Source organism: Rhinoderma darwinii, unplaced genomic scaffold, assembly GCF_050947455.1.
Source record: "Rhinoderma darwinii isolate aRhiDar2 unplaced genomic scaffold, aRhiDar2.hap1 Scaffold_426, whole genome shotgun sequence".
Lineage (NCBI taxonomy): Eukaryota > Metazoa > Chordata > Amphibia > Anura > Rhinodermatidae > Rhinoderma > Rhinoderma darwinii.
This window is the reverse complement of record NW_027463794.1, coordinates 143,877-167,402: the sequence shown is the minus strand read 5'-3', so window position 1 is coordinate 167,402 and position 23,526 is coordinate 143,877. Positions and strand designations below refer to the sequence as shown.

Here is a 23,526-nt window from a genome sequence, read left to right as displayed (position 1 = left end):
TTACTCCCAGGGATTAATAACCCACTGATAAATTTTTCCCTTCTAACCATACACAACAATACTTCAATCACACTAATGAACAGGACAGGGGACATAGGGCAACCCTGCCTGACACCTGACCTTATCCCCACTTTTCCACTCAGAAACCCATTTACGAGAAACTCACTTGTTACGTTCCTATACAAACCTTTCACTGCATACACAAACTTTCTCGGAAAACCCATTTTAAACAGCACTTTAAACATAAACTCATGCGACACCCTATCAAATGCCTTTTCAAAATCCACAGATAGGACCATACATTTCTGCTTTCTATCCATACAGTCCCCAATCATATCCCTTAGTAACAACAAATTATCAGTCATACTTCTACCAGGCACTGCACACACTTGATCTTCATTCACCACTTCACCAACAACCTCACGCATCCTATTGGCCAATACTTTACTAAAACACTTATAATCAGAAGCCAACAAAGTAATTGGCCTCCAGTTTGCCAAGTTTTTCTTCTCACCTTTTTTATATATCAGCACAACCACACCTTCTTTCATAGATTCGCTCAGCACACCATGCTTCCACATATACTGACATACCGCAAGCAAATCCCCACCCATTATATCCCACATCCTCACATATAATTCAATTGGAATCCCATCCTTCCCAGGTGTTTTATTTTTATTTGCACTCATCACCACATTTCTCACTTCATCCATGGTAATATCACCACACAGAGACTCACGATCTTCCTCTCCAAGTTTATTTTCCAACCCATTCAAAACCTCATTCATCAAATCCTTATCATACCACTTCTCTCCATACAACTGGGTATAAAAACCTTCAACTTCACTCATCACATCCTTTCCAGAAACACACTCACCCCTATCATTCAATAATTCATCCATATCATCCTTTTTACCACATATTTTTTTGAAAAAGAATCGTGTGCATTTTTCGTCTTTGTCTAAGTTTTCCACTTTTGATGTATATATAATTTTTTTCCCTTTTTCCTCTAGTAAACGGCTACTTTCACTCCTTGCGTCCCTCATCAAATCACTCACATCCACCCCTAGCTCGCTAAGTTTTCTTAACCATTCTATTCTAACATTCAACTCATTATATTGGTTTCTTAGCATAGCTGCTTTTTTATAGCCCCATTTTTTAAAAAATTTTTTACATTCATTCTTCATCCAGTCCCACCACTCCAACACATTCCCAAAAAATTCCTGCCGCAATTTCCATCCTTTATAAGCATATATAAAAGCCTTCACAATTCTTTCATCCTCTAACAAACTTACATTTAGCTTCCATACGCCTGCACCACGCACTAAACGAGCATCCCCTTCAAAGGTTGCACACATACACACATGGTCAGAAAAGGTCACATCACGCTGCTGCAAACTTATACACCCCACATTTTTTGAGAAGAGCACCCGATCTATCCTTGATGTTACCCCTCCTCTATCAGATCTATAAGTGTCGGGTGGTGGCTTTCCCAAATGAACCTCAGCAGCATCTATAAAAGAAAAATCTTTGATTATTTGGTACAACTTTTTACCAGATACATCCATTTTTTCCCCCTCCGTCACACAGTTAAAGTCCCCAACCCAAATCGTGGGAATTCTCCCTGGCAAAAAAAAAGACAATTTCTCTAGGAGCTCTAATCTTTCTTCTTTTTTTGTTGCTCCATATATATTAATTACCCTTACCCTCCATCCTCTGACATTAATCTCTGCCAAAATACACCTCCCCACCTCCACCACAGTATAGCTCTCTAACTTTAAATTCCTATTCCCTAGCAAAATTCCTACACCATCATTTTTATTCATAGAGGAACCAGACCATATACATTGGCCATGTGGCCACTCCTGCTCAGGCACAGGTTCTGCTATTCCACATTCCTGCAAAGCATAAATATCAGCTCCTATATTTTTTAAAAAATCAAGGACTGCAGCCCTCCTGGGCTTAGATTTAATTTGTCGCACATTTAAGGATACGACATTACATAGAGTTTTGGTGGCCATACTTTGATTTTAGCAACCAAATATCCACAAACTGTCCATTTATATCTCAGCCTTTGCCTTCTGGAGGCGGGCAATTTAAGGTAAAGAGATGAGTCCCTTGACCTTCTTCCAGAAAAGGCTGATCCAAAGATATCATTGATGAAGGATATTCAGCATCTCTTCCAGGGGTAACCGGAGGTGACGCAGTCAACCTGGCCCTCTTGGCTCCCATGTCCAGAATCTCATCAGCAGGTCTGGTAACTGTAGTGAAGTCCCCTTGCTCTCCAAATTCCTCTGGGAACACCTCATCCAGACACCAAGAGACATCAGGATTCACAGGCACATCATCCTCAATTTCACCCTCACCCTGCAGCCCAGTCTGGACATCAGTTGGGTGAGGGAGATCTTCCTCGACAGGGGCTGCCTCCATACCTGCCCCTTCCTCCACTTGTACTTCTGCTAAAGTTGCAACTCCAGAGGCATGATGGACAATAGTTGCCTCATTTGCATATCCCATCAGCCCCGCCATCCCAGGCATCTCAGACACTCTGATTCTGGCTGCATCTGCATATGATTTTTTCCGCAGAGGGCAGTCTTTGAAGGCGTGACCTTCCACCTCACACAGGTTACAGACAATGCGATTAACACATTCCTTTGCTGCATGCCCCTCCTGATTGCACTTGGAGCACCTGCCCGTTTTCTGACACCCTTCTTTTGTATGGCCAAAAACCTTGCAGTTTCTACAAAATGGTGGACACCTGGGAAAGAACAAATATCCCCTATCTCTTCCAATGGAGAAATTTGAAGGAGGGAAATGAAAACCTCCTGGTTCCTCAATGCTTTGGCGAAAACGGACACGAAATTTGTATTTCCCGGTCCATAGCAATTCAGAGTTCAAGATTTTGTTTTCATACTTGACATATGCACAATGCCTGGACAAAAAGGCCACAATATCCTGCAGTGGTACATGTGCATTATACAAAAAAACCACCAAGAAGACTTCTCCTTCATCATAGAGTAAAACAAAAGAGAGTCCAGCAAGCTCAGGGTTATTAATATTTTCCATCAAGTTGAAATGCAGATTATGGCAAGCAGGTAAATCCATCAAGATCAAAGTATAATGACCAACCTTGTGCTCCTGCAGACAGAGAATCTTCGTCCGTTCCACCTTCAAAATTCCAAAAACGACATTGCATACCAAATATCGCATATCCAGGGTTTTCTCCAATCCAGCATCCACTTCAATACGAATTCCATATTTGACCCGGGTTTCCCCGGCCTTAGCATGGCGCACAATTACGCCCATTGTCGATCGCCTTCCTGCCACTGGCTGTCTCCCTATAGCAACAAGCAGCTTAAGCCCCAAAGGGCGATGCTGCAGGGCCGAGAGTTCAGCACTGGACGCCTCTGGTTAGCCACTTGAGCTTAGCCAAAAGGCCGAGAAGCGATAACCCGAATGGGCCGGCCGTTGCCCGAGCCTGTCCCATACTGCTGTTCACCCCTTGCAGCGATTCAGCCTACTTCTAGGCAATTCCATGGGGCCCTGCAGGCTCACACACATTTACAGCTACTAAGCGGGAGGTGAATAAAGGCCGGAGAGGAAGCCAGACAGGATTTGCTTCTTTTGCTTGCACCACAATGCAGTGCTGAAAGAGGAGGAATCTACATAAAAACGCCTTCCTGGCAACGCCCAAATGCCCTGCTGCCATGCAGATAAACACTGGCAGCGGCAGCAAGTGCATGCCCACAGCCACCCCTTGTTCCTTCACACCTTGTATCAGCTTTAATCCAGTCCAGTCCGGTGCTGCCTGCTGAGCAGCACTGACCAACACTGCCTGGGCCCAGGCTTTTATCTCTGAGGCCCCATTATGATGTCAGAAAGCTGGCTCTGGAATCCTGAGGGCTCCACTATGACACGTGCAAAGTTCCGTCTGAACTTTATATAAGACGGTGAGGCTCAGTCAGTCACTCAGTGTTGCCTGAGAGGGCAACACTGCAACAGCCGGCCGCCAGGCTGTCTTTTTTTTGCACATTTATTTGCCTCCAGGAGGCCACAAGAGGGAGACAAGGGACTGCAAAATGGAAAATAGGCATCCACCAACTTTACAGACAACTTGTTCTCCTTGCTCCTACAACCTCCATCCTTGCACAGTTTGTTATTCTTCTAGGTAACATAGTAACAAATCCAAATTGCTGCTCTCTTTGTAGGCAAGCAAGGGTTTGTTGCAACTGCAATTCTTACTTCTTCTTGGAAATGTAGGGACGGCAGTACATTCCATCACATCCATCTAGTGTACACAGGTAGGTCCATTGTGGCGGGCAGGCAGGCGAGCGGGCGGGCTGCTTTATTGGCTGTTTGCTGTTCCCCTACTCCACTCCACTATTTGACTGTGGTGCTGCATCAATCAATCAATCAGTGGCTGGCTCAGGTGCAGCTCGTTAACTTACCTAGAAGGGAGGGCGGAGAGAAGACAAGGAAGGTGAATGAGCTGTTCCAATGTGAAATGCCGGAAACACAGAAACACAGAAGACACACACACACACACAACAAGAGGTGGCAATGTATTAATTAATTGCATTTAATAAATTAGCTCATTATCACACATGACTGTACAAATGCATTGTCCAACAGGTGTTGAAATAATGGGATTAAAAGGGGAGATCCCATCAGAAAGACAAAAACAATAGCAAACACAAATAGCACTTTTGGAATCTGATTTTAGTCAACACATAAGGGAAGGGTGCACCGGTCCTGGAAATACTGCAATACCAGGTCAATGCGTGGAGTGGACAGAGCAAGCTCTATTTCCATCTCCCTGTTCTAAAAATCCATTTAATATATGGTCCCCAGATAGGGGACGTATCAGATATTAAACTGATAAGAACAGATTTTTTTTTATTGAAAGCCCGAGCCGTGCTTTCTGTCACCCAAGTGCATAAAAAGTGCAGAGGTGCCACACAAAAAGTGCACAAGGATGCGGTCTATCGCAGCCCTTCTCTTAAAAGAGAGAGGCCCCGCATAACCATTCCCTGACCCTCCAAACCATAGGCCTAGAGGATCAAGGATCGATGGTCCCCCCTCGCCGAAGCTTAGGGAGACCCAAACACACTCCTAGGCTTCTACCTGGGCTGCCACCCCAGTGTCCACCTAGGAGCCTGCATCCTAGTTGCACCTCCCCTCCGAAGAAGGGAGGCCGGGTTGCAGGGGAAAAAGGAACCAGAAGGCCACACATTTTCCCCCTAGACCTCAGGAGGGTCCCAAAAGGGCACCGCATCCCAAAATCCTTGTGACAAACGTGACAAACACACAGTGAAAAACAAAATTAAATAAGTGGATGTGCGCTGTGATACAGCCTGGACATCCGCCAGGTATATAAAAATTCCTCATCTCCCAGCCAGAAGGCCGGGAGAATAAAGGTGTGTGCTTAAAAGTGTGAAAGAAGAGTGCGTGCAAGTGTGCCTTCACTCAGTGGGATCCCACCCCCAGTGAGTTAGGGCACCCCAGGGTCACCAGCCCTGGGGCACATAGCAACTCGGGCTTTCAAACTACCCGACCTCCTGACCTCGATCCGGCGGTCGCCTGGTCACCTACAAATGGTACCTTTAAACCAAATGCGTACACCAGAGCGATGACCGTTGTGGTTCCCTGCCCTCACCTCGGCGTTCTGTCATCCCCCTACGATGGCCCACGTACCACCGGCAGGGATGATTACTAACCTCAGCTTGAGCAGGTTTTTTTTTTTTTTTTTTTTTTTTTTTGTTTTTTTTTTTTTTTTTTTTCAAATCTTAAGACTTGGATCATCATAATGAAAAATGTATTGTTGTTTTTTTTGTTTTTTTTTTCAAAATTTTTATTATTTATTTATTTTTTATTTTTTTTTAATTTTCCTCTTTTAATATATTTATTGAACATACATATACATTACACAAATACATCCATACCTGTTGCCATTTAAATCATGGCACCAAGCCTTTTTTCATCGCAAAAATAACAAGCATTTCTAATTGTTCCTGCTTCAGGGTTTCACCATCCCATTCGCTTTTAACCTCTTCCACCAACCAAGGTGGTATGCTAAATCTTTCCATAAAGCGGAAAAAATGTTTTGACAAATGCGATTCTATTCTTTCACGCAAATCCTCTATATCCGCCTTCTCCCGTAAAATCATAACCTCTCTCATTATCCTCTTTCTTTCTTCACTTTCTTCTTTAGATATTTTAGCTTTCTCAATTTTTCTTTTTTCAGCCATTTTTTCTTTCCCCATATCTATATCTTTAACACTTTCTCCTCCACTATTCTCCATTTTTTCCGTTACTGAAGCAACCTCTTCAACATTCGATTTACTTTTCTCCATACTCGTTCCACTCTCTTGTTGCACTCCTCTTCTATGTCTCTTTGGACATATCCTGAAGACATGCCCAGCCTCTCCACACATGTTACAAATCTTTTCCTCTTTGCAGTCTTGGTAGCTATGGCCTTCCTGCAAACATTTCGTACAGACAGTCTTTTGACATTCTGCTGTATTGTGCCCATATTTCTTACAGTTCCTGCAAAAAATGTCCATCCCAGAAAAGAACAAATCTCCAGTCGTGTTTCCAATTTTAAAGCGAGCTGGTGGGGTTACCATTTTTCCTGAAGTTCTGTCCAGTTTCATTGAACAAAAAAATCTCCATTTCCCGGTCCAAAAGCCAAATTCATTCAGAACTTTGCCTTTCTCCACAACTTTCTCGCAATACTTTCCTAGGAATATACTAATATCCTCCTCTTCAACATATGGCGAGTACATCTTGACGGTCACAAGTCGCTGCCACACAGGAAAGTGTGGTACCATCACCACACCTCCCAACTTAGGATCTTCACGTGACTTCAACATGATTCCCAAAAACTTCAAATACGTTTCTTCATTGATGAACGTGACGTCATAAACACCTCTCCGTGGGTAGTCCATTACAGCCAGTATGTCCTCCTTGCTCAGCCGAAACAGTCCCAGCAACAAATCTTCGCTCAGAAAACGCAGGTCTTTCTTGGTCCTTTCCAGTTCCGTCACCGTAAAACGAACAGCATTCCTGGTCTTCATATATTCCGGTATGGCCTCCATTCTGATGGTTTTCAGGATAAACCTTCAACACCGAGGTGTCAGGTGGGTGATCGCTCCTCGTTGCCCTGGACTAATCCTCCTCCCCAATAGCAGCAGAGGGGTGAAGTCTCTTGTAAAAGAGACGATCCCCCCAGGCCAAGGAAAAGGGTACCAGGGCACCTCCTGACCAAGAAACAAGGCAATACCCTAAAGTTTTTTTGATTGAAAATTGCTTTATTGACAATCAATCGTCATCATACAAACATTACTGCGACGCAGCGCAAGCCATGAAGCAGCAAATAATAAATAATAACAGTCGTCAAACATAACATGGCAGTATAATACACAGTACAGGCTAGCCTATGCTATACATTACACCACATGCTACACTAACATTCTTGCATTCACTAACGCCAAACAACAAAGCATTACAGACAAGTGATGGGATAGGGGAGTGGGTAGGAGGGGATAGGGAAGGGGGAAATCACAGGCCCGAAGCTTTATTGAAAGACAACACACAAGAAGGGAGAGTGGGGGGAAGGGGAGTATCAGTCCTCTTCCTCATCGACGTCCGGGCTGTCCCAGGTGGAATAGTCTCTGAGCAGGCTGTGGATCAGCCTGCGGCAGTCCTGGACGGACACACTCTCTCTCCGCAAAATCAGACGATTCCTGGCGAACCATATAGCGTCCTTAAAACAGTTCATAAGGCGCCAGGCTTCCTGAATTGCTCCATCCGTGGTATTCCCAGGAAATAGTCCATAAAGTACCGAGCGGTACGACAGTCTGTTCCTGGGAACTGAGTCCTTGAGTTCGTGTTCCAAGGCTTTCAACAGACCCTGTGCAAAGGGGCACTGCCAGAAAATGTGCAAAGATGTTTCCTCCGTGAAGGGGCACCTGGGGCAGTACCGGGTCTTGCACAGGTTGCGGGCATGCATGAATGACCTAAGAGGCAGTCCTCCCTGGATGGCCATCCATGAAATGTCCTTGTGCCCGTTGGTCAACCTGCCAGATGACACGTTAGTCCAAACAGTCTCCAACGTGTCGGCATGAAGCCCTGGAACAAACTCCAGTGAGTCCTTTGCTCTGATGTGCTTGTGGATCGTCTTAGGTTTCCACAAGTCGGGCTTAAGACCCTCCAGTTGATGCTCCCTCACAAACCGGACGACATCTCCGTAGAACCAGGGAGCGTGCCAGTTGTAAGGGAAGGAGCTGTCCCACTTATCCCAGCCAAAACCTCGCCAGAGGGGAAGGAGGAAGTAGCGGGACATGGCCTTGCCCGCAGAGCCGTTTGCTGTCCTCAGAGTCCTACGAACACAGTCACATACAAAAGCGATCCGCAGCAGAGTGGGGATGTCGGGTATACCCTTCCCACCTTTGCGGGGCTCCTTGTACATAACAGTCCGCTTTACTCTGTCCATTTTCGAGCCCCAGATGAAGCGAAACACAGTCCTGGTAATGGCCCTCGAGACCGTTGCAAGAGGGGGCCATGCCTGTGCAGTGTATTGTAGCACAGGCAAGACTTCGTTACGCAGGACCATTGCTTTGCCCTCAATAGTGAGTTGTCTGAGGCTCCACAGTCCGATCCTTTGGTTGACTTTGGCCAAGCGTTCTTCCCACGACTTTAGGGCTGCACCTTCCTTACCGAACCAGACTCCCAGAATTTTGATGAAGTCCGGCTTGATAGTAAACGGGAAGGAGGCAGGAGAAGGCAGGTACCACTTTCCGAAGAGCATGGCTTCCGACTTCCCGCAGTTGACTTTTGCCCCTGAAGCGCGTCCGAACTCCTCACAGGTCTGGACGAGTGCAGTCACCGAACTCTGGTCAGCGCAGAAGACGGTCACGTCGTCCATGTACAGCGAGCATTTGACCTCGAAGTGTCCTGGACCTGGTGCGGTGATCCCTCTGATCTCTCCATTCTGCCGGATAGCCTCTGCGAAGAGCTCTATAACACAAACAAAAAGGAGAGGTGAAAGAGGACAGCCTTGTCTAACCCCCGACGATACAGGAAAGGGGTCAGTCTTCCAGCCGTTCACCAGCACCGAGCTGTAAATGTCGCAATACATCAGGTTAACATACAAACAGAACAACCTGCCAAGCCGCAGCCTACGCAGAGCCTTACCCATGAATTCGTGAGAGACCCGGTCAAAAGCCTTCTCCTGATCCAGACTGACCAGGGCCGCGTGTGTACGGCGGCTTTGCATGTAATGCACCGTGTCCCTCACCAGGGCAAGACTGTCGGCCACCCTACGGCCAGGAATGCCGCAGGTTTGGTCCGATCCGATGATCTGTCCGATGACAACCTTCAGTCTGTTGGTCAATACTTTGGCGAGGATCTTGTAGTCCACGTTCAGGAGAGAGATGGGACGCCAGTTTTTCAGGTCACATCTCTCCCCCTTCCGTTTATACAAGATCGTGATCATGCCTTCTCTCAAGGACGGTGGCATTCTACCCTCCACCACCATCTCCTCATAGAGCTCCAGCAGGTCCGGACAGATCAAGTCCCCCAGCGCTACATAGAGCTCTGCTGGGAGACCATCACTGCCCGGGGTCCTGCCGGGTCTGAAGGATTTAGCGGCAGAGAGCAGTTCCTCCACCGTCAGGGGTACATCCATAGCCTCCGTACCTGCAGGATCAAGATGATTAGTGATACCTGACAGGAATTTATCGGCGGCTTCGGGGTCAGTGGTTTTCCGGGAGTAGAGGCTTCGGTAGTAGTCTGTGACGACTCCCATCACCTCCTTCTTCCCAGAATGCATGTTTCCGGTCTCATCTCGGAGTTCCTTCAGGGGCGTGTGGCCGGCATGGAGTTTCCTGAAAAAGAACGAGTTACATTTCTCACCCTTCTCCAGGTTCTCCACCTTGGAACGAAAGACAATTCGCTTGGATTCCTCCTCAAAGTGCCTTTTCAGGCCCTTTTTGGCTTCCTCCAGCTCCTTCCTGACGTCCCAGCCGCATTGAAGGAGGTCTTGCAGGGATCGCAGCTGACGCTGCATCTCTCTGAAGTCTCTCTTCCTCTCACACGCCTGTTGACGACTTTTTGCCTGAAAGAAACAACGAAATTCAACTTTAACATATTCCCACCAGTCACAGGTTTTGTCAAAGAAAACTTTATCATTCCTCCAAACAATATAGGCGTCTCTAAGTTCCGCCAGTACCTCTTCTCTTTCCAGCAGGGCACAATTCAGCTTCCAGGAGCCAGGGCCGGGAGGAAAACCGTGGCCGATGGCACCCTGGAAGAGAATGGCCCTGTGGTCAGAGAAGAAGCAGGGGACCATGGAGTGCCCATGCTGCTTGACTGCCCGGGAGGTGAACACAAAGTCAATCCGAGAACGAAGTGAGCCATCGGGTCGGCTCCATGAATAGTTCACAGAGCCGATCCCCATGGAGCCCACAACGTCCTGCAAGGATGCTTCGGTTACCATCTCGATAAGCAGTTTGGAACTGACATCCAGCTTGATTGAAGTGCCGGAACTTCGTCCATCCTCTTCGATGGGGCAGTTGAAGTCCCCGGCCATCACCACTGCCCTAGTGGTGGCGAGCTGGGTCCGCAGGGTCTGGAATAGTTCCAGGCGCTCAGCCTTCATAGGGGGAGCGTACACGTTGATGAGCCTAATCGGCTCTCCCGCCCAGGAACCGTCTACGACCAACAAGCGGCCGCAGACGAGCTCCTGGACAGAGTCAACAGTAAATACGCTTCCCCTAATCAGGATGGCAACCCCTGCAGACTTACAGTCGCCCCCACCAGACCAGTAGGACGGGCCATGGGTCCACTGCCTGGCCAGATGATGGTATGACCTGGAAGAGGGGAGAGTACATTCCTGCAGCATAAATACATCACTCGACTGCTTGGAAAGAAAAGTTAGCACCATCTGACATCTAGTCCTATCTCTAACACTCCTCACATTGAGGCCAAAGATGTTAAGTTTAGCAGCCATGGGGGAGAATAAAGAAGGTTAGTGCAAACGATACACCTTAGTTACCAGTCCGGTCGGGCGGATCCTCCTCTCTGGAGCCTGGCGGGTCCGGAAGATCCAGCAGGCCCTCTGACAAAAATTGTTCCAGGATTGTAGCCACCTGGATGTCTGTTGTGAAGTCGATGACCTCAGGTTCAGACACGAGTTCCTCCACCATCTGCTCCATTTCCTCCTGCTGCGCAAGGGAATCTTCGCAGATTTCCACGACTTGTCGCTTTGAGGACTCAGCAGCTGGGCTGTCCCTCACCTTTCTCTTCCTCTGGATGGCACCTGAGGAGACAAGAGGGGGAAAATCCTCCAGGGAGAGGACTCCAGCAGCTGGAGGGGAAGATGTTAGTGCTGCTGGAGCTGGGGAGAAGGGAGGCTGGGTTGGGAGAGGTGCAGGTGACAGGACCACTGAGATGGGTGGGTAGGAGAAGGTGAGAGCCTCAGTGGGGGTGACAGGGGTTGGGGACGGGGGGGTGGGGAGGGCCGGGCGAGGGAGGGTGGGAAGGGTAGGGCGAGGGAGGGCCGGGAGAGGGGGGGGAGGGACTGTCGTCTTCTTACCATCCTTCTTTTTCCCGGTCTTCTGTGCCGCTGGAGCTCTGGCTGGGGCGGGGTTCCCTCTGGCTGGAGCTTTCGCTGCTACAGTTGCCCAGGATCGATCCCTCTTCGGGCAGTCCTTGTAAGAGTGGGCTGCTTGTCCGCAGAGGTTGCACATTGTCCGTTTCGGGCAGTCTTTGGTCTCGTGTCCTGTTACCCGGCAGTTCTTGCAGGCGTCCTCCTTGCAGTCCTTCACCGAATGACCCTTCTTGCTGCATCTCCTGCAGATCTGCGGCATGTCCGGGTAATAGATGAGGCCGTAGGAGTTGCCCAGCGAGAATGACTGGGGCAGGTGCTGGAGGCCGTCTTCCGCGCTCGAATCCTTGTTCAGTCGGACGATTACCGACCACTTGCCAGTCCAGAAGCCGAGTCCGTTCAGGATGTGGGTGGGTTCCCTCACCACTGTGCAGAACCGCTTCAGGAGCGTGGTGATGTCTTTGCCGGGGGTGTGTGGGTTCCGCATTGAGACCGTCACCCGCCTTTCCTCTCTTTGGACAGGGCAGTTGCCCACAAAGCGAGAGAAAGGGGATTCAGGCCTCGCCGCTTTCACCATCTCCCAGTACCTTCTGCAGATGTTGATCGAAGCGAAGGTCACGAAGAACATCCCGGTCATGAAGGCCTGGATGCTGATGGTCTCCGGCTTAGCGAAGCCCTGGTCCAGGAGCATCTTCTGGCAGAACACTTCTTCCGTCATGTCCGGCACTCTCCCGTCCACCTCCTTCAGCTTCAGGGCCACCGTCTGCTTCATCCAGGGCTCCAGGGTTGGAGCAGCCTGGTTCGGCTTCCTGGTGGCCTGTTCGCTTGAGGAGGCTTCAGGAGGAGATGTCCTGGCCTGGACCGGCTCACCTGGTCCATCAGCCTTCTTCTTCTGGGTGGCAGGGTTGCTGGTTGAGGCCATGGCTTCTTCCAGCTGTTCCTGTCGCTTGGGGAGGATCTTCGATAGCTCTTTCCCGAAGGGGGCGGAGCTATGCAAATCTTCTCCTTGCTGGCCGAGGTTCTTCCACGAAATTTCTTCCGCAGCGGTTCCTCGTCGAGCTTCTTCTGCGGCCGAGCTTCTTCAAAGATCCCCTTCAGCAGCGGCTCTTCTCCGAAGGTCTCTGTCGCAGTTCTCCTTCTTCCCGGCAGCGATCTCCCGGAGCTTCTTCCCCGATGGCGGCTTCTCCCTTCTGGATCTTCGTCTTCGGTGGTTCTTCTCCGCAGTTCGTCGCCGGCTTCGTCTGGAACGCTCTTGGATCGCTAAGCTAGTGTTTATAGCCCCCAGTGGTTCTCCGAGCTATCTATCCTTACAAGGACTGATAAGAACAGATTTTTTTGATTGAAAATTGCTTTATTGACAATCAATCGTCATCATACAAACATTACTGCGACGCAGCGCAAGCCATGAAGCAGCAAATAATAAATAATAACAGTCGTCAAACATAACATGACAGTATAATACACAGTACAGGCTAGCCTATGCTATACATTACACCACATGCTACACTAACATTCTTGCATTCACTAAAGCCAAACAACAAAGCATTACAGACAAGTGATGGGATAGGGGAGTGGGTAGGAGGGGATAGGGAAGGGGGAAATCACAGGCCCGAAGCTTTATTGAAAGACAACACACAAGAAGGGAGAGTGGGGGGAAGGGGAGTATCAGTCCTCTTCCTCATCGACGTCCGGGCTGTCCCAGGTGGAATAGTCTCTGAGCAGGCTGTGGATCAGCCTGCGGCAGTCCTGGACGGACACACTCTCTCTCCGCAAAATCAGACGGTTCCTGGCAAACCATATAGCGTCCTTAAAGCAGTTCATAAGGCGCCAGGCTTCCTGGATTGCTCCATCCGTGGTATTCCCAGGAAATAGTCCATAAAGTACCGAGCGGTACGACAGTCTGTTCCTGGGTACTGAGTCCTTGAGTTCATGTTCCAAGGCTTTCAACAGACCCTGTGCAAAGGGGCACTGCCAGAAAATGTGCAAAGATGTTTCCTCCGTGAAGGGGCACCTGGGGCAGTACCGGGTCTTGCACAGGTTGCGGGCATGCATGAATGACCTAAGAGGCAGTCCTCCCTGGATGGCCATCCATGAAATGTCCTTGTGCCCGTTGGTCAACCTGCCAGATGACACGTTAGTCCAAACAGTCTCCAACGTGTCGGCATGAAGCCCTGGAACAAACTCCAGTGAGTCCTTTGCTCTGATGTGCTTGTGGATCGTCTTAGGTTTCCACAAGTCGGGCTTAAGACCCTCCAGTTGATGCTCCCTCACAAACCGGACAACATCTCCGTAGAACCAGGGAGCGTGCCAGTTGTAAGGGAAGGAGCTGTCCCACTTGTCCCAGCCAAAACCTCGCCAGAGGGGAAGGAGGAAGTAGCGGGACATGGCCTTGCCCGCAGAGCCGTTTGCTGTCCTCAGAGTCCTACGAACACAGTCACATACAAAAGCGATCCGCAGCAGAGTGGGAATGTCGGGTATACCCTTCCCACCTTTGCGGGGCTCCTTGTACATAACAGTCCGCTTTACTCTGTCCATTTTCGAGCCCCAGATGAAGCGAAACACAGTCCTGGTAATGGCCCTCGAGACGGTGGCAAGAGGGGGCCATGCCTGTGCAGTGTATTGTAGCACAGGCAAGACTTCGTTACGCAGGACCATTGCTTTGCCCTCAATAGTGAGTTGTCTGAGGCTCCACAGTCCGATCCTTTGGTTGACTTTGGCCAAGCGTTCTTCCCACGACTTTAGGGCTGCACCTTCCTTACCGAACCAGACTCCCAGAATTTTGATGAAGTCCGGCTTGATAGTAAACGGGAAGGAGGCAGGAGAAGGCAGGTACCACTTTCCGAAGAGCATGGCTTCCGACTTCCCGCAGTTGACTTTTGCCCCTGAAGCGCGTCCGAACTCCTCACAGGTCTGGACGAGTGCAGTCACCGAACTCTGGTCAGCGCAGAAGACGGTCACGTCGTCCATGTACAGCGAGCATTTGACCTCGAAGTGTCCTGGACCTGGTGCGGTGATCCCTCTGATCTCTCCATTCTGCCGGATAGCCTCTGCGAAGAGCTCTATAACACAAACAAAAAGGAGAGGTGAAAGAGGACAGCCTTGTCTAACCCCCGACGATACAGGAAAGGGGTCAGTCTTCCAGCCGTTCACCAGCACCGAGCTGTAAATGTCGCAATACATCAGGTTAACATACAAACAGAACAACCTGCCAAGCCGCAGCCTACGCAGAGCCTTACCCATGAATTCGTGAGAGACCCGGTCAAAAGCCTTCTCCTGATCCAGACTGACCAGGGCCGCGTGTGTACGGCGGCTTTGCATGTAATGCACCGTGTCCCTCACCAGGGCAAGACTGTCGGCCACCCTACGGCCAGGAATGCCGCAGGTTTGGTCCGATCCGATGATCTGTCCGATGACAACCTTCAGTCTGTTGGTCAATACTTTGGCGAGGATCTTGTAGTCCACGTTCAGGAGAGAGATGGGACGCCAGTTTTTCAGGTCACATCTCTCCCCCTTCCGCTTATACAAGATCGTGATCATGCCTTCTCTCAAGGACGGTGGCATTCTACCCTCCACCACCATCTCCTCATAGAGCTCCAGCAGGTCCGGACAGATCAAGTCCACCAGCGCTACATAGAGCTCTGCTGGGAGACCATCACTGCCCGGGGTCCTACCGGGTCTGAAGGATTTAGCGGCAGAGAGCAGTTCCTCCACCGTCAGGGGTACATCCATAGCCTCCGTACCTGCAGGATCAAGATGATTAGTGATACCTGACAGGAATTTATCGGCGGCTTCGGGGTCAGTGGTTTTCCGGGAGTAGAGGCTTCGGTAGTAGTCTGTGACGACTCCCATCACCTCCTTCTTCCCAGAATGCATGTTTCCGGTCTCATCTCGGAGTTCCTTCAGGGGCGTGTGGCCGGCATGGAGTTTCCTGAAAAAGAACGAGTTACATTTCTCACCCTTCTCCAGGTTCTCCACCTTGGAACGAAAGACAATTCGCTTGGATTCCTCCTCAAAGTGCCTTTTCAGGCCCTTTTTGGCTTCCTCCAGCTCCTTCCTGACGTCCCAGCCGCATTGAAGGAGGTCTTGCAGGGATCGCAGCTGACGCTGCATCTCTCTGAAGTCTCTCTTCCTCTCACACGCCTGTTGACGACTTTTTGCCTGAAAGAAACAACGAAATTCAACTTTAACATATTCCCACCAGTCACAGGTTTTGTCAAAGAAAACTTTATCATTCCTCCAAACAATATAGGCGTCTCTAAGTTCCGCCAGTACCTCCTCTCTTTCCAGCAGGGCACAATTCAGCTTCCAGGAGCCAGGGCCGGGAGGAAAACCGTGGCCGATGGCACCCTGGAAGAGAATGGCCCTGTGGTCAGAGAAGAAGCAGGGGACCATGGAGTGCCCATGCTGCTTGACTGCCCGGGAGGTGAACACAAAGTCAATCCGAGAACGAAGTGAGCCATCGGGTCGGCTCCATGAATAGTTCACAGAGCCGATCCCCATGGAGCCCACCACGTCCTGCAAGGATGCTTCGGTTACCATCTCGATAAGCAGTTTGGAACTGACATCCAGCTTGATTGAAGTGCCGGAACTTCGTCCATCCTCTTCGATGGGGCAGTTGAAGTCCCCGGCCATCACCACTGCCCTAGTGGTGGCGAGCTGGGGCCGCAGGGTCTGGAATAGTTCCAGGCGCTCAGCCTTCATAGGGGGAGCGTACACGTTGATGAGCCTAATCGGCTCTCCCGCCCAGGAACCGTCTACGACCAACAAGCGGCCGCAGACGAGCTCCTGGACAGAGTCAACAGTAAATACGCTTCCCCTAATCAGGATGGCAACCCCTGCAGACTTACAGTCGCCCCCACCAGACCAGTAGGACGGGCCATGGGTCCACTGCCTGGCCAGATGATGGTATGACCTGGAAGAGGGGAGAGTACATTCCTGCAGCATAAATACATCACTCGACTGCTTGGAAAGAAAAGTTAGCACCATCTGACATCTAGTCCTATCTCTAACACTCCTCACATTGAGGCTAAAGATGTTAAGTTTAGCAGCCATGGGGGAGAATAAAGAAGGTTAGTGCAAACGATACACCTTAGTTACCAGTCCGGTCGGGCGGATCCTCCTCTCTGGAGCCTGGCGGGTCCGGAAGATCCAGCAGGCCCTCTGACAAAAATTGTTCCAGGATTGTAGCCACCTGGATGTCTGTTGTGAAGTCGATGACCTCAGGTTCAGACACGAGTTCCTCCACCATCTGCTCCATTTCCTCCTGCTGCGCAAGGGAATCTTCGCAGATTTCCACGACTTGTCGCTTTGAGGACTCAGCAGCTGGGCTGTCCCTCACCTTTCTCTTCCTCTGGATGGCACCTGAGGAGACAAGAGGGGGAAAATCCTCCAGGGAGAGGACTCCAGCAGCTGGAGGGGAAGATGTTAGTGCTGCTGGAGCTGGGGAGAAGGGAGGCTGGGTTGGGAGAGGTGCAGGTGACAGGACCACTGAGATGGGTGGGTAGGAGAAGGTGAGAGCCTCAGTGGGGGTGACAGGGGTTGGGGACAGGGGGGTGGGGAGGGCCGGGCGAGGGAGGGTGGGAAGGGTAGGGCGAGGGAGGGCCGGGAGAGGGGGGGGAGGGACTGTCGTCTTCTTACCATCCTTCTTTTTCCCGGTCTTCTGTGCCGCTGGAGCTCTGGCTGGGGCGGGGTTCCCTCTGGCTGGAGCTTTTGCTGCTACAGTTGCCCAGGATCGATCCCTCTTCGGGCAGTCCTTGTAAGAGTGGGCTGCTTGTCCGCAGAGGTTGCACATTGTCCGTTTCGGGCAGTCTTTGGTCTCGTGTCCTGTTACCCGGCAGTTCTTGCAGGCGTCCTCCTTGCAGTCCTTCACCGAATGACCCTTCTTGCTGCATCTCCTGCAGATCTGCGGCATGTCCGGGTAATAGATGAGGCCGTAGGAGTTGCCCAGCGAGAATGACTGGGGCAGGTGCTGGAGGCCGTCTTCCGCGCTCGAATCCTTGTTCAGTCGGACGATTACCGACCACTTGCCAGTCCAGAAGCCGAGTCCGTTCAGGATGTGGGTGGGTTCCCTCACCACTGTGCAGAACCGCTTCAGGAGCGTGGTGATGTCTTTGCCGGGGGTGTGTGGGTTCCGCATTGAGACCGTCACCCGCCTTTCCTCTCTTTGGACAGGGCAGTTGCCCACAAAGCGAGAGAAAGGGGATTCAGGCCTCGCCGCTTTCACCATCTCCCAGTACCTTCTGCAGATGTTGATCGAAGCGAAGGTCACGAAGAACATCCCGGTCATGAAGGCCTGGATGCTGATGGTCTCCGGCTTAGCGAAGCCCTGGTCCAGGAGCATCTTCTGGCAGAACACTTCTTCCGTCATGTCCGGCACTCTCCCGTCCACCTCCTTCAGCTTCAGGGCCACCGTCTGCTTCATCCAGGGCTCCAGGGTTGGAGCAGCCTGGTTCGGCTTCCTGGTGGCCTGTTCGCCTGAGGAGGCTTCAGGAGGAGATGTCCTGGCCTGGGCCGGCTCACCTGGTCCATCAGCCTTCTTCTTCTGGGTGGCAGGGTTGCTGGTTGAGGCCATGGCTTCTTCCAGCTGTTCCTGTCGCTTGGGGAGGATCTTCGATAGCTCTTTCCCGAAGGGGGCGGAGCTATGCAAATCTTCTCCTTGCTGGCCGAGGTTCTTCCACGAAATTTCTTCCGCAGCGGTTCCTCGTCGAGCTTCTTCTGCGGCCGAGCTTCTTCAAAGATCCCCTTCAGCAGCGGCTCTTCTCCGAAGTTCTCCTTCTTCTTCCCGGCAGCGATCTCCCGGAGCTTCTTCCCCGATGGCGGCTTCTCCCTTCTGGATCGTCGTCTTCGCTGGTTCTTCTCCGCAGTTCGTCGCCGGCTTCGTCTGGAACGCTCTTGGATCGCTAAGCTAGTGTTTATAGCCCCCAGTGGTTCTCCGAGCTATCTATCCTTACAAGGACTGATAAGAACAGATTTTTTGATTGAAAAATGCTTTATTGACAATCAATCGTCATCATACAAACATTACTGCGACGCAGCGCAAGCCATGAAGCAGCAAATAATAAATAATAACAGTCGTCAAACATAACATGACAGTATAATACACAGTACAGGCTAGCCTATGCTATACATTACACCACATGCTACACTAACATTCTTGCATTCACTAATGCCAAACAACAAAGCATTACAGACAAGTGATGGGATAGGGGAGTGGGTAGGAGGGGATAGGGAAGGGGGAAATCACAGGCCCGAAGCTTTATTGAAAGACAACACACAAGAAGGGAGAGTGGGGGGAAGGGGAGTATCAGTCCTCTTCCTCATCGACGTCCGGGCTGTCCCAGATGGAATAGTCTCTGAGCAGGCTGTGGATCAGCCTGCGGCAGTCCTGGACGGACACACTCTCTCTCCGCAAAATCAGACGGTTCCTGGCAAACCATATAGCGTCCTTAAAGCAGTTCATAAGGCGCCAGGCTTCCTGGATTGCTCCATCCGTGGTATTCCCAGGAAATAGTCCATAAAGTACCGAGCGGTACGACAGTCTGTTCCTGGGTACTGAGTCCTTGAGTTCATGTTCCAAGGCTTTCAACAGACCCTGTGCAAAGGGGCACTGCCAGAAAATGTGCAAAGATGTTTCCTCCGTGAAGGGGCACCTGGGGCAGTACCGGGTCTTGCACAGGTTGCGGGCATGCATGAATGACCTAAGAGGCAGTCCTCCCTGGATGGCCATCCATGAAATGTCCTTGTGCCCGTTGGTCAACCTGCCAGATGACACGTTAGTCCAAACAGTCTCCAAAGTGTCGGCATGAAGCCCTGGAACAGACTCCAGTGAGTCCTTTGCTCTGATGTGTTTGTGGATCGTCTTAGGTTTCCACAAGTCGGGCTTAAGACCCTCCAGTTGATGCTCCCTCACAAACCGGACGACATCTCCGTAGAACCAGGGAGCGTGCCAGTTGTAAGGGAAGGAGCTGTCCCACTTGTCCCAGCCAAAACCTCGCCAGAGGGGAAGGAGGAAGTAGCGGGACATGGCCTTGCCCGCAGAGCCGTTTGCTGTCCTCAGAGTCCTACGAACACAGTCACATACAAAAGCGATCCGCAGCAGAGTGGGAATGTCGGGTATACCCTTCCCACCTTTGCGGGGCTCCTTGTACATAACAGTCCGCTTTACTCTGTCCATTTTCGAGCCCCAGATGAAGCGAAACACAGTCCTGGTAATGGCCCTCGAGACGGTGGCAAGAGGGGGCCATGCCTGTGCAGTGTATTGTAGCACAGGCAAGACTTCGTTACGCAGGACCATTGCTTTGCCCTCAATAGTGAGTTGTCTGAGGCTCCACAGTCCGATCCTTTGGTTGACTTTGGCCAAGCGTTCTTCCCACGACTTTAGGGCTGCACCTTCCTTACCGAACCAGACTCCCAGAATTTTGATGAAGTCCAGCTTGATAGTAAACGGGAAGGAGGCAGGAGAAGGCAGATACCACTTTCCGAAGAGCATGGCTTCCGACTTCCCGCAGTTGACTTTTGCCCCTGAAGCGCGTCCGAACTCCTCACAGGTCTGGACGAGTGCAGTCACCGAACTCTGGTCAGCGCAGAAGACGGTCACGTCGTCCATGTACAGCGAGCATTTGACCTCGAAGTGTCCTGGACCTGGTGCGGTGATCCCTCTGATCTCTCCATTCTGCCGGATAGCCTCTGCGAAGAGCTCTATAACACAAACAAAAAGGAGAGGTGAAAGAGGACAGCCTTGTCTAACCCCCGACGATACAGGAAAGGGGTCAGTCTTCCAGCCGTTCACCAGCACCGAGCTGTAAATGTCGCAATACATCAGGTTAACATACAAACAGAACAACCTGCCAAGCCGCAGCCTACGCAGAGCCTTACCCATGAATTCGTGAGAGACCCGGTCAAAAGCCTTCTCCTGATCCAGACTGACCAGGGCCGCGTGTGTACGGCGGCTTTGCATGTAATGCACCGTGTCCCTCACCAGGGCAAGACTGTCGGCCACCCTACGGCCAGGAATGCCGCAGGTTTGGTCCGATCCGATGATCTGTCCGATGACAACCTTCAGTCTGTTGGCCAATACTTTGGCGAGGATCTTGTAGTCCACGTTCAGGAGAGAGATGGGACGCCAGTTTTTCAGGTCACATCTCTCCCCCTTCCGCTTATACAAGATCGTGATCATGCCTTCTCTCAAGGACGGTGGCATTCTACCCTCCACCACCATCTCCTCATAGAGCTCCAGCAGGTCCGGACAGATCAAGTCCCCCAGCGCTACATAGAGCTCTGCTGGGAGACCATCACTGCCCGGGGTCCTGCCGGGTCTGAAGGATTTAGCGGCAGAGAGCAGTTCCTCCACCGTCAGGGGTACATCCATAGCCTCCGTACCTGCAGGATCAAGATGATTAGTGATACCTGACAGGAATTTATCGGCGGCTTCGGGGTCAGTGGTTTTCCGGGAGTAGAGGCTTCGGTAGTAGTCTGTGACGACTCCCATCACCTCCTTCTTCCCAGAATGCATGTTTCCGGTCTCATCTCGAAGTTCCTTCAGGGGCGTGTGGCCGGCATGGAGTTTCCTGAAAAAGAACGAGTTACATTTCTCACCCTTCTCCAGGTTCTCCACCTTGGAACGAAAGACAATTCGCTTGGATTCCTCCTCAAAGTGCCTTTTCAGGCCCTTTTTGGCTTCCTCCAGCTCCTTCCTGACGTCCCAGCCGCATTGAAGGAGGTCTTGCAGGGATCGCAGCTGACGCTGCATCTCTCTGAAGTCTCTCTTCCTCTCACACGCCTGTTGACGACTTTTTGCCTGAAAGAAACAACGAAATTCAACTTTAACATATTCCCACCAGTCACAGGTTTTGTCAAAGAAAACTTTATCATTCCTCCAAACAATATAGGCGTCTCTAAGTTCCGCCAGTACCTCCTCTCTTTCCAGCAGGGCACAATTCAGCTTCCAGGAGCCAGGGCCGGGAGGAAAACCGTGGCCGATGGCACCCTGGAAGAGAATGGCCCTGTGGTCGGAGAAGAAGCAGGGGACCATGGAGTGCCCATGCTGCTTGACTGCCCGGGAGGTGAACACAAAGTCAATCCGAGAACGAAGTGAGCCATCGGGTCGGCTCCATGAATAGTTCACAGAGCCGATCCCCATGGAGCCCACAACGTCCTGCAAGGATGCTTCGGTTACCATCTCGATAAGCAGTTTGGAACTGACATCCAGTTTGATTGAAGTGCCGGAACTTCGTCCATCCTCTTCGATGGGGCAGTTGAAGTCCCCGGCCATCACCACTGCCCTAGTGGTGGCGAGCTGGGTCCGCAGGGTCTGGAATAGTTCCAGGCGCTCAGCCTTCATAGGGGGAGCGTACACGTTGATGAGCCTAATCGGCTCTCCTGCCCAGGAACCGTCTACGACCAACAAGCGGCCGCAGGCGAGCTCCTGGACAGAGTCAACAGTAAATACGCCTCCCCTAATCAGGATGGCAACCCCTGCAGACTTACAGTCGCCCCCACCAGACCAGTAGGACGGGCCATGGGTCCACTGCCTGGCCAGATGATGGTATGACCTGGAAGAGGGGAGAGTACATTCCTGCAGCATAAATACATCACTCGACTGCTTGGAAAGAAAAGTTAGCACCATCTGACATCTAGTCCTATCTCTAACACTCCTCACATTGAGGCTAAAGATGTTAAGTTTAGCAGCCATGGGGGAGAATAAAGAAGGTCAGTGCAAACGATACACCTTAGTTACCAGTCCGGTCGGGCGGATCCTCCTCTCCTGGCGGGTCCGAAAGATCCAGCAGGCCCTCTGACAAAAATTGTTCCAGGATTGTAGCCACCTGGATGTCTGTTGTGAAGTCGATGACCTCAGGTTCAGACACGAGTTCCTCCACCATCTGCTCCATTTCCTCCTGCTGCGCAAGGGAATCTTCGCAGATTTCTACGACTTGTCGCTTTGAGGACTCAGCAGCTGGGCTGTCCCTCACCTTTCTCTTCCTCTGGATGGCACCTGAGGAGACAAGAGGGGGAAAATCCTCCAGGGAGAGGACTCCAGCAGCTGGAGGGGAAGATGTTAGTGCTGCTGGAGCTGGGGAGAAGGGAGGCTGGGTTGGGAGAGGTGCAGGTGACAGGACCACTGAGATGGGTGGGTAGGAGAAGGTGAGAGCCTCAGTGGGGGTGACAGGGGTTGGGGACGGGGGGGTGGGGAGGGCCGGGCGAGGGAGGGTGGGAAGGGTAGGGCGAGGGAGGGCCGGGAGACGGGGGGGAGGGACTGTCGTCTTCTTACCATCCTTCTTATTCCCGGTCTTCTGCGCCGCTGGAGCTCTGGCTGGGGCGGGGTTCCCTCTGGCCGGAGCTTTCGCCGCTACAGTTGCCCAGGATCGATCCCTCTTCGGGCAGTCCTTGTAGGAGTGGGCTGCTTGTCCGCAGAGGTTGCACATTGTCCGTTTCGGGCAGTCTTTGGTCTCGTGTCCTGTTACCCGGCAGTTCTTGCAGGCGTCCTCCTTGCAGTCCTTCACCGAATGACCCTTCTTGCTGCATCTCCTGCAGATCTGCGGCATGTCCGGGTAGTAGATGAGGCCGTAGGAGTTGCCCAGCGAGAATGACTGGGGCAGGTGCTGGAGGCCGTCTTCCGCGCTCGAATCCTTGTTCAGTCGGACGATTACCGACCACTTGCCAGTCCAGAAGCCGAGTCCGTTCAGGATGTGGGTGGGTTCCCTCACCACTGTGCAGAACCGCTTCAGGAGCGTGGTGATGTCTTTGCCGGGGGTGTGTGGGTTCCGCATTGAGACCGTCACCCGCCTTTCCTCTCTTTGGACAGGGCAGTTGCCCACAAAGCGAGAGAAAGGGGATTCAGGCCTCGCCGCTTTCACCATCTCCCAGTACCTTCTGCAGATGTTGATCGAAGCGAAGGTCACGAAGAACATCCCGGTCAT

General features: G+C 51.4%; 1 protein-coding gene and 1 non-coding gene across 2 annotated transcripts; both read right to left on the bottom strand.

Moving 5' to 3' along the window:
- Positions 1–4,736: 4,736 nt before the first annotated feature.
- LOC142710546 (U2 spliceosomal RNA) lies at positions 4,737–4,921 on the bottom strand. The gene has a single exon (XR_012869571.1). It is a non-coding gene; the product is annotated as a U2 spliceosomal RNA (small nuclear RNA).
- Positions 4,922–7,167: 2,246 nt separating this feature from the next.
- Positions 7,168–23,526, bottom strand: LOC142710515 (zinc finger CCHC domain-containing protein 3-like). Its single transcript, XM_075848563.1, has 2 exons — positions 22,966–23,526; positions 7,168–7,176 (listed from the first exon to the last, which is right to left on the bottom strand). The coding sequence occupies exons 1-2, from the start codon at positions 23,524–23,526 to the stop codon at positions 7,168–7,170; spliced, it is 570 nt and encodes a 189-aa protein (XP_075704678.1).

Excerpts from the sequence above, each read along its gene's own strand:
- LOC142710515 (XM_075848563.1), bottom strand. The coding sequence starts at position 23,526 with ATGACCGGGATGTTCTTCGTGACCTTCGCTTCGATCAACATCTGCAGA.